This window comes from Vitis riparia, chromosome 5 (assembly GCF_004353265.1).
Source record: "Vitis riparia cultivar Riparia Gloire de Montpellier isolate 1030 chromosome 5, EGFV_Vit.rip_1.0, whole genome shotgun sequence".
NCBI classification, from domain to species: domain Eukaryota; kingdom Viridiplantae; phylum Streptophyta; class Magnoliopsida; order Vitales; family Vitaceae; genus Vitis; species Vitis riparia.
This window is the reverse complement of record NC_048435.1, coordinates 16,335,448-16,348,384: the sequence shown is the minus strand read 5'-3', so window position 1 is coordinate 16,348,384 and position 12,937 is coordinate 16,335,448. Positions and strand designations below refer to the sequence as shown.

The following is a 12,937-nucleotide window of genomic DNA, read 5'->3' as shown; positions in this document are numbered from 1 at the left end:
CTTCCCCATTCATCACCTTATCTTACAGCCTTGAAAAGAAACATTCCACAACCACAATCTCCCAACAATTTAGACGCCTAGAGAATTTAGGAGACCAAACACCCCTTTTACTAAATCGAATCCATAAATCCACCACTCATGCCTCTTTTGAGTTAGGAAGGCAAATAAGGAAGAAAAAGAAAGTCATAGGCTCAACCCTATACCATAAATTCTTCCAAAACTATAACCTCCTCCCATTGTCCATAGAGGAGGAGATTCTACCGTTAATGATCTCCCCTAATCTCCTTATAGCCTGTCATAACCTAACTGTATACCCATCTCTCACTTCCTTGTAAGACAATCTCCTTTAATCTTCTCATATTTACCACAAACAACTTGCCTCGAGAAAACCTCCCTTTTTGTTGCAAAACATCAATTCCATTTGCAAAGTAAGGCCTTATTGCAAAACCCCCCTTTCTCTTATCTGAACAAACAATAGCCCAGTTCACTAAATGTGACTTTTTGTCTAAAGATCCACCACCCCATAGGAGGTCCCTTTAAATATGCTCTAACCTTAAACTCACTATCCTCGACATCTAAAACAATGACATATAGTAGATAGGCAAACTAAATGAAGTGCTCCGAATCAAAGTGAGTCTACCTTCTTTGGAAATATATTGTTTTTTCTACATTGCCAATCTTTTACGAAACCTCTTTTACACCCCATCCTAAGCCACCAAAGAGTTATAAGGGGTGCCTAAAGGAAGCCTTAAATAAGTGGCCAAGAGCTTGCCCAACTTGCGATCTAATTCAAAAGCCAATTCATCCAAATTTTGCATCCTCTCCACTAGAATAAGTTTGCTCTTGCTCAGATTTATTTTCAAGCCTAATATGGCCTCAAACCATATAAGTAACCAACTTGAATGGGTCATTTGGCTAACACAAACGAATATAGTGATAGTGCCCCCCTCCCTTCTTTCTTGGAAACCAATACCAATAATGTCGCTTTGAGATTTTTTACAAATCCAATTGCTCATGAAAGTCATTAAAAAGGCCCATCACCTCTTCCTTAATAAAGTCCTAACTAAAATGCCAAAACGCCATTGAGAAACTGTTTGGTCCTAGAGTTTTGTCCCCATTTAGATTTGAACGGGCATTGAACACCTCATTCTCTAAAAAAGGCTCCTTCAACTTTGTTGCATCTTGCCAATTTAACATGCCAAAATTTGTATCCCTAATACTAAAGCGCCACTCCCCTAGCTCTAAAAAGTGGTTATGAAAACCCGGACAATCCCCTCCTTGATCTCAATCTCCTTTGTTAGACATTTTATGAAAGAGTTTCTTCTTCTTCTGTTTGCATTTGGCATTTTATGAAAGAAATTGATATTTCTATCACCTTCTTTTAACGAAACCTCCCTTGATTTGTGCCTCCAACTCATTTCTTCCATAAGTGTCCATTTACGAAAATCCAACCTTGATTCCTCTTTAGCAACCACCTCATCTGGAGATAAAGCCCCTAAACTCTCTTTAGAATCCTAGAAATCCACTCACTAGAGAAAGAGCCAAATTCTTTCTAACTACCATGTTGCCAAAAACCTATTTGTTCCAACTCTTCAAATTAAATTTCACCATTTTCAATTTCTCTGTCAGTATGAAGCTATAAGAACCCCTAAACCTGAACCCCATCCACCATCTCTTCATCATATCTTTGGGTCCTTTCTTGTTAAGCTACATATTTTTGAATCTAAAAGGAGTAGTGCCTCTCCTCAAGCCACCCTCATCTAAAAAAGTCGTCGAATGATTTGAGACAAGTCTAGGTAAAATACATTCAATTTTATTGCTAAAATGACCTTCCTACCCCTCTGAAATCAGAAAATGATCTAACCTTGACTGGGGCTGGTTATTTAGAACCCTACTCCAAATAACCCGCCCCCCCCCCCCCCCCCCACCCCCAAAAGCAAAGGAAGATTTCTCAACTAAAGGTCCTCAATGACTTCTAAAAATATTCTCATGGCTTTCTGTCGTCACTCCACTCCTTTTTTTTTTTTATAAGTAACACCACTTCGCTCCCCTTGTTAATTTATTACTTATTTCAAATAAAATTCTATAATAAGTTCTTTGGATCATTGTTCTTTTTTCATTACCTTCATCTTGTTTTAAGTATTTCGAACTTAGGAATTTCTTCATTTCCATCCAGTTAAGAAGTTTCCTAAATTGGATAATTTTTATAGCATGTCTTTTTGAAATGGAATTTATTTATTTATTTTGATAAAAAAAAAAAAAAAAAAACAAGAATGCATTAGAAATGGATAAAGTAAATACATGAGAAGGACATGGAATCCTCCCTAGATTTTCACAAGCTAAACAAAAAAATAAAGATTGACCTACTCCAGTTTACTAATAAGACCTATACATCTATATAGAACCATTAGAGGGAAAATAGTACAAAACATCTCAAACAAATTGAGGTTTTATACATTTAAAAATCCATGAGGGATAACATCTTGATTGGATATGACTACAACAAATCTCCTCTCATTATCCAAACTCTTTTGAACCATACACCGAATGCCAGTCAAGCTTAACATTGAGAGGTTTACCCTTGAATGTCATGATACAAGAGGCGTAGAAAGATGAATATAAATGAATTAGATCCCAAATTGTCTTTGAAGTCTTCCACTTGTCTTAAAAAATCCTAGCTTTACTTTCCCTCCACACAAACCATATCAATGAAATACAAGCAATTTACAACAAGGCTTTGCTTCTATTGGAGCTTTATAAGCCCCTATATGAGATGGTCATCATATTACATATACTCCTAAGAGGAACCTAATCCAAACAAGATAATATGAATAGCCTTTGTCACTGGCCCAAAGCCACGAGGCCATGTAAAAAAGCATAGTTGACTGTTCCTCCACTTTTTTTTTGATAAGTAAAAGAAGTATATTAAACGAAAAGAGGAAACACCAAAAATCGGTGTCCTCTAAGTATACAGGGAGTATACACACCACCTTCCCTAACTAGGAGCCTATCCAGTCTATAAAACTTACAAGAGAAGAATGACTCTCTGCTAGGGAACCCCTGACCCAAAACCAAAGATTACATACAAAAGAATATTTCAACCTTTGAAGCGAAAGATCCTCATCCCCAAACGCTAACCTATTTCTCTCCTTCCAAACTGACCAAAAAATACATAAAGGCGCCATTTGCCAAGCCTTCTTGCGTCTTTTTCCCACAAACCCTCCATTCCACCCAAGAAGGGTTGTCTTCACTGTACACGAGAGAGTCCAAGATATTCCAAAAAGAGAGAAAAGGAGGTTCCATAGGACCCGCGTCTTGACACAATGCAGTAGGAGATGATCCACTGTTTCTTCTTCAGATAAGCAGAGAAAGCACCTGTTTGCCAAAGAGAACCCCCTCCTTTGAAGTTGCTCCTGTGTTAAAACTTTACCCCAAGAAGCCTCCCAAGCAAAGAAAGCTACCTTGGGAGGCACTCTTGCCCTCCAAATTCTTTCACTAGGGAACAAAGAAAGGCCCCCCGGCTCCATCATAGAATAAAGGGATCTAACTGAGAAAGCCCCATCATTTGAAGCTGTCCATATCACTCTATCTTCCTCCTCCCTTTGAACCCTGAAAGCTTGGATCTTCTGCAACAACCGCTCCACCAAATCAATCTCCCAATCATTAAACGCCCTTGCAAAGAGAGGAGTCCAACCAACCCCATCACCAACAGGATTCCACACCTTCGAAACCCAAGCATTCTTCGACATGGACATGGAAAAAAGAGATGGGAAGGACTCACAAAGAGGCCCATCACCACAACACTTGTCTTTCCAAAATTTCACTCTTTGCCCATTACCCAAATGGAAAGCTACCCTGCCATCTAACAGCCCCCACTTCTTCCTAATTGCTTTCCAAAGCCCAACTCCGTTTCTTCCCATCACATCCCTAGTACACCAGTCCCCCTCCTCTACGCCATACTTGAGGCTAATTACACTCCTCCACAACGCATCTCTCTCATTAGCAAACCTTCAATTCCACTTACCCAAAAGGGCGTTATTCATCAAAGATAAATTTCTCACCCCTAGTCCACCTTTTCTTTTCTCCAAGCATACCAAGTTCCATCTTACAAGGTGAGGTTTATGGGCTAAAGTTCCTCCACTCTTTGAGCACAAAATGCACTAATCAGGGCTAAGGATTTTGTAAGATCTTAATTGTATCATGTAAAGTTCCTCCACTCTTTGAGCACAAAATGCACTAATCAGGGCTAAGGATTTTGTAAGATCTTAATTGTATCATGTCACTAGTGTTTTCCTCCTTATGTGCACTAACTAAGCAAAACTTTGACTTGAGGTGGGACTTTAGATTTCCATAAAAATTTAGTTGTAGAGAAAGGAACTATATCTATATAGGATTGGACAAGTCTAAGACTTACCAAAATAAATCTTGAGAAAGATGGACCTTGCTCTTCTAGAACAAATGATGACAAGTGTACATAGGTGAGAGATGAGTCTTTCAAGATCCTTTATTCCAAGTCATTGAGGTTACGACAAAAAATTTAGGTTTCAAGAAAAAAGTGAAAAGAAGCCAAGGATAGTTGATATAGGAAAATTTCTAACTGTGACAGCTCTAAAAGGTCTAGTAAACTAAGAGCACAATGTTCGATCCCCCCACCACAAATCTTCTTGAACACAATTTTTTGCTTCATTGCTTGCAACAAAATGAGTAAATTTGGAAAAATCTTGAAAAGCCTATGCAACGACCTTCTAGGGAGATTGGTGTGACTATCTAACTAGAATGTTGGTGTCCCATCCGTTGGGTTGTGTCCTTCGATGCTCAAAATAATAATATGGTGCCTAAGAGTAGAACTTTTGCTTAGTGGATCCCTCTAGTTCCTGTTTAGTTCCCTTTTATTTGGAAGTTCTTTCTTCTGACATTTGTGGAGTTGTGTATCTGTAGTTTTCCTAGATCTTGTGAAGTGGAGCTAGTGGCTTCTATGTCGTTAGTTGTTGGCATAGAAGGATGTACCATTGAGTGTTTTCTCAGGGAGCTAGAAGAAAGCTGTCAACATATAATGAACATGTTATGAGCATAGCAGAGCTCAAGCCCACTTAATGAATCAACTGGACCCTGAAACTGTTTATGAGCCTTATCTATTTTTTTATATTCAAGAGCCTAGGCTGCGAGATATGCAGATTTGGCACAGCCTGACTCTTTTGTTGCCCTTGCTACTTTCTTTTGATCTTATTGTATCAGTGATGGTAGACTTTGAGTCGGCTTAGGGTTTTGCATGCATATTGTGAACTTCTCTTGGAAAGGCCACCAATATGTGTGAATGACATGTGTTTTTCCGAAATAAAATTTTTGTTTTTCATGCTTCTTGGTGCAACTGAAGTTTTTGCTCCAATAATCCACTCTCTCTCTCTCTCTCTCTCTCTCTCTCTCTCGGTAACAATTTCCACTATTTGAATTTATGTAAGATATTGATTTTAAAAACATTGAACCACAATCGAAGGACCTCTCTTTGGAATTTTAGCATATGGGAAGATCCTTAAAGTCTTATACATGATATTGTTGCAGGTGGCTTCTTTTATTTCTTTTATTTTTGTTGTCAGTGAATATCTTCTGTTAGGATCTGTAGTCTTTTTTTTTTTCCCTTTTTTGGGTTTTCTTTTACCAGTGAATATTGTTCCTTCTCAGGCAACATTTAGGATCATTGCCACTGCAGTTGTCTTAGAGTTCAATCATGCAGCACGCTTAGTAAAGAAGATCAAGCTAGTTGGTGAGCCCTGCAAAATTTTCAAGAAGACAGCACTTATAAAGAACATGTTTACTTCGGATCTTGAAATAGCTAGGTTTGAAGGTGCAGCAGTCCAGACTGCTAGTGGTATCCGGGGACAGGTGAAGAAGGTATGCATCTTAAAAACAATATGTTCTTCATTTTTTACTTTTGCCCTGTTCTATTGATTTCTATCTCTTGCTTTTGCTTGTATCTTGTATTTTAGAGTTTCCAAATTGGGCGTGTTTATGCTTTTATAAGCACAATTACAATCGTTTTTCTTTGAGCGCCATTTGTTTGTTTAGCATGTAATATTATTGGGGAATTTTTTTCCCAACTGAAAAAATTATGGGCATTCCAATAAGTTTGGGCTTTTCCTCTGCCATTGAAAAGTTTATTGGTAGTTTGAATTTAATGTCAATAATCTTGGCAGGCTGCAAAAGAAGAGCTTGGTAACCAACCCAAAAAGAAAGGAGGACTTCCTAGAGAAGGGATTGCCAGGTGCACATTCGAGGATAGAATATTGATGAGTGACCTGGTTTTCTTGCGTGCCTGGACTGAAGTTGAAGTTCCTTGCTTCTTCAATCCATTGACAACAGCCCTGCAACCCCGTGATCAGACCTGGCAAGGAATGAAAACTGTGGCTGAATTAAGGAGAGAGAACAATCTTCCCGTTCCCGTTAACAAAGATTCACTCTACAGGGTAAAATTTCTGATGCTCTCAGGACAAGACACTGGTTAAAATTTTCCCTCTTGGACATTGTTTCTTAATTCATCTATTTGCTTGTTTATTGTTTGGTATGGCAGCCAATTGAAAGGAAGGCAAGGAAGTTCAACCCGTTGGTTATCCCCAAGTCATTACAGGCGGCTCTCCCCTTTGCTTCAAAGCCCAAAGATATTCTAAAACGAAAGAAGCCTCTTCTGGAGAACCGAAGAGCTGTTGTTATGGAACCCCACGAGCGAAAAGTCCACGCTCTTGTTCAACACCTTCAGATGATTAGAAATGAGAAGGTATAATTGTTAAATTTGGAAATTTTTTTTGGTTGTTTGTTTTCAGTTGTCAATAGAGGTAATGAGTTGTGGGTTTGATGTTCACAGATGAAGAAGCGAAAGCTGAAAGAAACAGAAAAGAGGAAAAGATTTGAAGCAGAGAAGGCCAAGGAGGAGCAGGTGTCGAGAAAGCGTCAGAGAGAAGAACGAAAGGAGAGGTACAGGGCACAAGACAAACAGAGTAAGAGAATCCGAAAAGGCCCATGAATTAATTGGTAATTGATTGGGAACTATCTTCTCCATCCCAATTTTAGGAGATATTTCCCTCATCTTTAATATATGTTGTTTTTGTGGATAATTATCATCAAGGGAGGAATATGGTTAATTTGAGACCATTAACTCACCTAAAATTGTGAAGTTTTTAACTTTGAATATCATCATTTATTATATTTTTGAAGTAATAGTTTATCCAACCCCTTCCCTTAATGCAACTCACATGTTTCTCTCTTAATCTTTTGTAAATTAGCATCCCATCCCATGTTACCACATACTTTCATTCATATAGGGTATTATCTTTTGTCATCTATGGATTACTTAGAGTCCGTTTAGTAGTGATACAAGGAAGCACATTTAATATTTTTAATATTTGAAAATTTTTATCATTCAAGTGTTAAAAATATTAAAAATATTTTCTAGAATTACTTTCAAACACCCTCTTAATTGAATTTCAAAGTTCCCTCAATCATACTTTATAGATTGAATTATTTGAAACTCATCGGGCCATAACACTTTTTTATTGGGTAACTTAACCCCCCAATTTCTGCTTTTTTATTTTGGAAATCAATAAAGGTATTTTTTTCCTTTTTTTTTCTCCAAAAGAAAATAAAAACAAATCTCAAAATAAAAGTGACGGTTTTTTTTTCCTTTTTTTTCTCCAAAAGAAAATAAAAACAAATCTCAAAATAAAAATAGCCTGTTATGTGTTTAATCGACTACAAATTTATTTGGACTAAATACCAAAAGGACATATACTTATTAGCATCTATACTTGTTTTCACATCAATAATGGAACACCTCGTGCTTCTTAATGAACATCTTATCTCAACACCTTAAGAGTGTGCAATTAATTGCTTCTAACTCTACTTTGAATATAAGTTCGACTCTTAAAAATAATAATCTTGAATTAACACATGTATTTTTCAACTTCATAGGCATGTTCGTCAAAGTGTTTAAATTATAATATTTTTTTTAAAAATAAAAAAAAAATCACTAGAAATCGATTGAGTGCACTCCAAGGCCTTTGAAGGCTCTAATGTAATTTTTGCTTCTCAACGTATTTTTGTATAAACATGCCTAATATATTACCATTAATCTCATGAATGTTTACCTAAATGATCATGTGTCTCAATGACTAGATATTCCCATCAAATGGATCCAGTAATATTGAAAATAAAATTACTAATCTAAATTAAGTAATTTAGCTTGAGGCAAATGCGTTACATATGGCAAATCTCAAAGGAAAGGGAAAAGAAGAGGCAAGGACTTTATTTATTTATTTATTTTTATTTTCAAAATTAAATTAAAGCAAGGTATCCGGCTGCACCGCCACCCAGCAGATTTGTCCAAGCCACCAATATTACCAAATTCCCTCTCTTGGACAAGTGTTGCAGGGACCTTGGGAATTCTCATTTCTCAACTCTTTCGTCTTCGTCAAATCCCTCTCCCTCTCTCTGCTGTTGGGAATGGGAGGCCCATCTCCATCTCTATCTCCGTCTCCATCTCCTTCCCCTTCTCCGAATCCACAACTGACCCAACAGTGGTTGAGCTCCGTCCTCTCACAGCGAGGCCCATCAGCACTCCCATACGCCGAAGACGTCAAATGGCTCATCCGCCAGCACCTCCTCTCCCTCTCCGAAAACTACCCCAGCCTCCAGCCGAAGACCGCCACCTACACCCACAACGATGGCCGCACCGTCAACCTCCTTCAATCCGACGGCACCGTCCCCATGCTCTACCTTGATGTCACCTACAACATCCCCATTATCATCTGGCTCATGGAGTCCTATCCTCGCCACCCCCCTTGCGTCTACGTCAACCCCACTCGCGACATGGTCATCAAGCGCCCTCACTCTCATGTCAACCCCTCCGGTATGGTCTCCATCCCCTATCTTCACAATTGGGTCTACCCGAGCTCCAATCTCGTTGACCTTGCCCGCAATTTGAGCCACGTCTTTAGCCGCGATCCCCCCCTCTACTCGCAGCGCCGACCTAATCCCAATCCTAACCCTAACCCTAATCCCAATCCTAATGCCAATTACAATTTTACGCCTAATCCCATGATGGGAGCTGCTCCCACCGTGCGCCCGGTGATTCCGCCCAGGGCTTATCCCCCGTCTCCCTATGGCAGTGGAAGTGGCACTGGTGGGGGCCGGATTCCGCCATCCCCACAGCGGCACACGGAGGACCCTAACGAGGTTTTTCGGCGAAATGCTGTTAATAAGCTAGTTGAATCGCTGCATGCTGATGTTGGGGTATTGAGGAAGACAAGCGAGGCGGAGATGGAAGGGATGTTCGGGGCGCAGGGGGTGTTAAGGCAAAGGGAGGAGCAGCTATCGAGGGGTGTAAAGGAATTGCATGATGAGAAGGAGGGGCTGGAGCAGCAGTTGCAGATGGTTTTGATGAATGCTGATGTTCTTGAGGCATGGTTGAGGGAGAATGAGGTTAAGTTGGGTAATATGGGAAATCTTGATGTAGATAATGCATTTGAGCCTTGTGATGCTCTTTCCAAGCAGATGCTTGACTGCACTTCCTCCGACTTGGCTATAGAGGACACAATTTATGCCTTGGATAAGGCTGTGCAAGAGGGATCAATATCATTTGATCAATACTCGAAGAATGTGAGATTGTTGTCTCGTGAGCAGTTCTTCCACCGGGCTATGTGTGCAAAACTCAGGGCTGCACAGATGCAAGCTCAGGTTGCTAGTATGGCTGCTAGGGTGTCATCACAATATGCCATGTGAAAGCCATTGCTTGTTAGAATCTTGATGATTTGTTATTGTGGAGTTGGAGCCTCTGCACAACAAGGTTGTTTGATATATAATGACCTTTTGGGTATCTTGAAGAATGATGTAGTTTGTGTTGATAGGGAACGAAAATGGAGCTTTCTGTTGAAACATGTTATGGTTGAATAATTGATGTGCCAGAACTTTATCTTTGATTGTTACATATGAATTCAATATATTTTCATGTTCTTATTATAAGATCATTTAGTTCATTTGTGCATATCTACTTCTAATTTCTTTGTTACTTTGCCCCCTTTGTTTTAGCGTCAACCATTATTTTCTTTGCTGTGTTAAAGACTATTGTATTATCAAGAAAAAAATTCCACATGATTAATAGGTGTTGTTTGGTAAATGGCTCTGGTTGGAAACTCTTTCATAGTTCATTGGAGATAGAGTAACCATTTGTGCCCCCTTTTGTTCATTTAGTTCATTGGTGCATGTCTACTTCTAATTTCTTTGTTACTTTTCCCCCTTGGTTTTACTGTCAACCATTATGCTGTCTTAAAGACTATTGTATTATCAAGAAAAAAAAAATTCTGTGTGATTAATAGGTGTTGTTTGGTAAATGGCTCTGGTTGGAAACTCTTTCATAGTTCAATGGAGATGGTAACCACTGGACAGAGGGTGAGGTTCTAGTCCTTTTATTCTGCATTCAAAGATGGCAGATTCTCGGCAAAGATTTAGTGGAGTAGAGGTGAGGTAAAATTTTACCAGGAAAAAGAGATGTATTCCATTTGATTTTGTTATCATATAAATATTTACTCATATAATGAATCCCATCTAGGAAGCCCTTTAATCAGTAAAAATTTGATCTCCTTGTTCTTGACTCTCTTTAGGCATCATACCTGAGTGCAGTTTGTTTTTGGTGTTCTTGTGCTCAAGCATTGATGTACCACCTAAGGAGATTGATGCTGGAAACTTTTGAAAGAGTGTCTGAAAGTCAGCATTTCTATTTATTATACTCATGTCGTTGCATGCCAATTGGAGTGTATAGGTCCATGACTCTGGTTGGATGCTGGGAAATAAAAACTCCCTTTTTGATCCTGTGTGAGGCCAATCTTTTCAACTGTACCATGTATCATGTATGAAAAGGGTTTGAATTTGACAACTTATAACTTGCTTGAGTTGTAGTCAGGTTCTTAGATCTCATGGTGAGGTGTATCTTCTTAATTACCTTTATTTTTAAGGGGCTCTGCTCAACATGGGCTGGGCTGAAACTATCTGCCTAAAGTTGTGGGAAACATTAATATCAGTTTTAGTTCTCTTTGTTCACTTTATATAACCTACTCTTTCCTTTGCTTTCTGTACAAATTCTTGATGGAGCTATTCAAGTGAATGTAAGTCACAGCAATCATGATTTTTCATTTGGGCTGAAATATCCAGGACGTCACAATCCACTTGATGGGATGTTTGGGTTCTGCATGAGACAAGTGGAGCATGCAAATATTAACTAAAGGTTTTGACTTTTGGGTTTTCTTTGGAGAATGATATAGAGCTGTTTTCTATCTTGACCTTTTTAAAGGTAGACTGAATAGATTTTGTGCTTTTATTTTTTTAAGAAGCTTGCTTTTGCAGGGCTCATGCCTACGAGTCGAATAATTGAATTGTGGTTTTGCTGGAGTTGATTGGTGGGTTCTGAACGAAAATCATTGTTGATGGAACAATGGTAACTATTTTTAGTTTCTGAGTTGCAAACTGCATGTCGTTGAAATGCTTAAGCCTAAGTTTCTATCTCTGTAATTCTGAGAACTGCTAGTTAGTGTGTCATGTTTGTGATATTGTGTAGTATTTTTCTTCTTTTACATGCTGTTTAGCTTCATTATTTTTACAGCAAAGGTGCCTATTAGATGAGATAGAATCCAATACCATGCACCTGGAACTTGTACTCTTTTGCTTTCTTTTCAAGTTGCAAGCACATGGGCAACTAGGAGCTTTAGTATCACAAACTCATGAGGAGAAGCTAATTATCCAAGAAGTATCGAAGGTTACAACTATTCATCAGATTGTACAACATCTATTTCTTATGAAATGGGAATTCAGGGGCAAGGCAGTCTCCTGCATCACAGATATTTTCAAACTGGTGAACCAATTTTAGTTTAGTCATTGGATTTGTTAAGTGTAGTTTGGTTTCCCAATGAAATGGAATCAGTCCGTTCTGTTACGTTTATAAACTCAAAAAGTTGATGGTCTTTCATTTGATTCTGTTGAAAGAGAGAGAAAAAACCTTAATTTTCATTCATGTAATTAACTTCTTACAATAGAGAAATATATATACAAGGCTAGGTTGAACTAACTACCATATATGTGACTTAAATTAAGAAGGAAAGAAAGATTGTACACTATAAATACATTATATTCAACACTCCCCCTCAAACTAGAGCATATATGTCATATGCACCAAGCTTGCTACAAATGTATTTAATCCTAGGACCTCTGAGAGATTTAGTGAAGATGTCTGTTAGTTGATCATTTGAATTAACAAAACTTGTAGCAACACACCCTGATGCGATCTTCTCTCTAATGAAGTGATAGTCAACTTCAATATGCTTGGTCCTTTCATGGAAGACTAGATTGGATGCAATATGTAATGCGGTCTGATTGTCACAAACTAGCTTTATCTGTTCATCTTTTCCAAATCTCAATTCCTGAAGGAGTTGCCTCAACCATATGAGTTCACATGTTGCCAAAGCCATAGCTCGATACTCAGCTTCGGCGCTTGATTTGGTCACTACATCTTGTTTCTTACTCTTCTAGGATATTAAGTTACCTCCAATAAAAACACAATACCCTGAGGTGGAACACCTATTTGAAGGTGAACCAGCCCAGTCTGCATCTGTGTAACCAACAATTTGGGTATGACCCCTGTCTTCATACAACATACCTTGGCCTGGTGTTCCTTTAATATATCGAAGAATGAGGATCACAACATCCCAATGGTTGTCACATGGTGATTGTAGAAATTGACTAACCACACTTACAGGAAAAGAGATGTCTGGCCGAGTGATGGTGAGGTAGTTTAGTTTGCCTACAAGTCGTCGATATCTCCCATGATCTCTTAGAGGCTCCCCCTGTCCTGGTACAAGTTTGACATTTGGATCCATAGGAGTGTCAACAGGTTTACATTCTA

The 12,937-nt window shown here is 38.6% G+C and overlaps 2 protein-coding genes across 3 annotated transcripts in view; both read left to right on the top strand.

Moving 5' to 3' along the window:
* Positions 1-7,255, top strand: part of LOC117914026 (ribosome biogenesis protein BMS1 homolog) — a 29,412-nt gene extending 22,157 nt beyond the window's left edge. For both annotated transcript variants that reach the window (XM_034829184.1, XM_034829183.1), the window contains exons 16-19: positions 5,680-5,889; positions 6,192-6,461; positions 6,566-6,769; positions 6,857-7,255. In XM_034829184.1, coding sequence (XP_034685075.1) covers positions 5,680-5,889; positions 6,192-6,461; positions 6,566-6,769; positions 6,857-7,015 — 843 coding nt within the window. In that variant the 3' untranslated portion in view covers positions 7,016-7,255. The remainder of the gene's footprint in view (positions 1-5,679; positions 5,890-6,191; positions 6,462-6,565; positions 6,770-6,856) is intronic.
* Positions 7,256-8,368: 1,113 nt separating this feature from the next.
* LOC117914338 (protein ELC-like) lies at positions 8,369-10,030 on the top strand. Its single transcript, XM_034829637.1, has one exon. The coding sequence runs from the start codon at positions 8,491-8,493 to the stop codon at positions 9,766-9,768; it is 1,278 nt and encodes a 425-aa protein (XP_034685528.1). The 5' UTR covers positions 8,369-8,490; the 3' UTR covers positions 9,769-10,030.
* Positions 10,031-12,937: the final 2,907 nt, after the last annotated feature.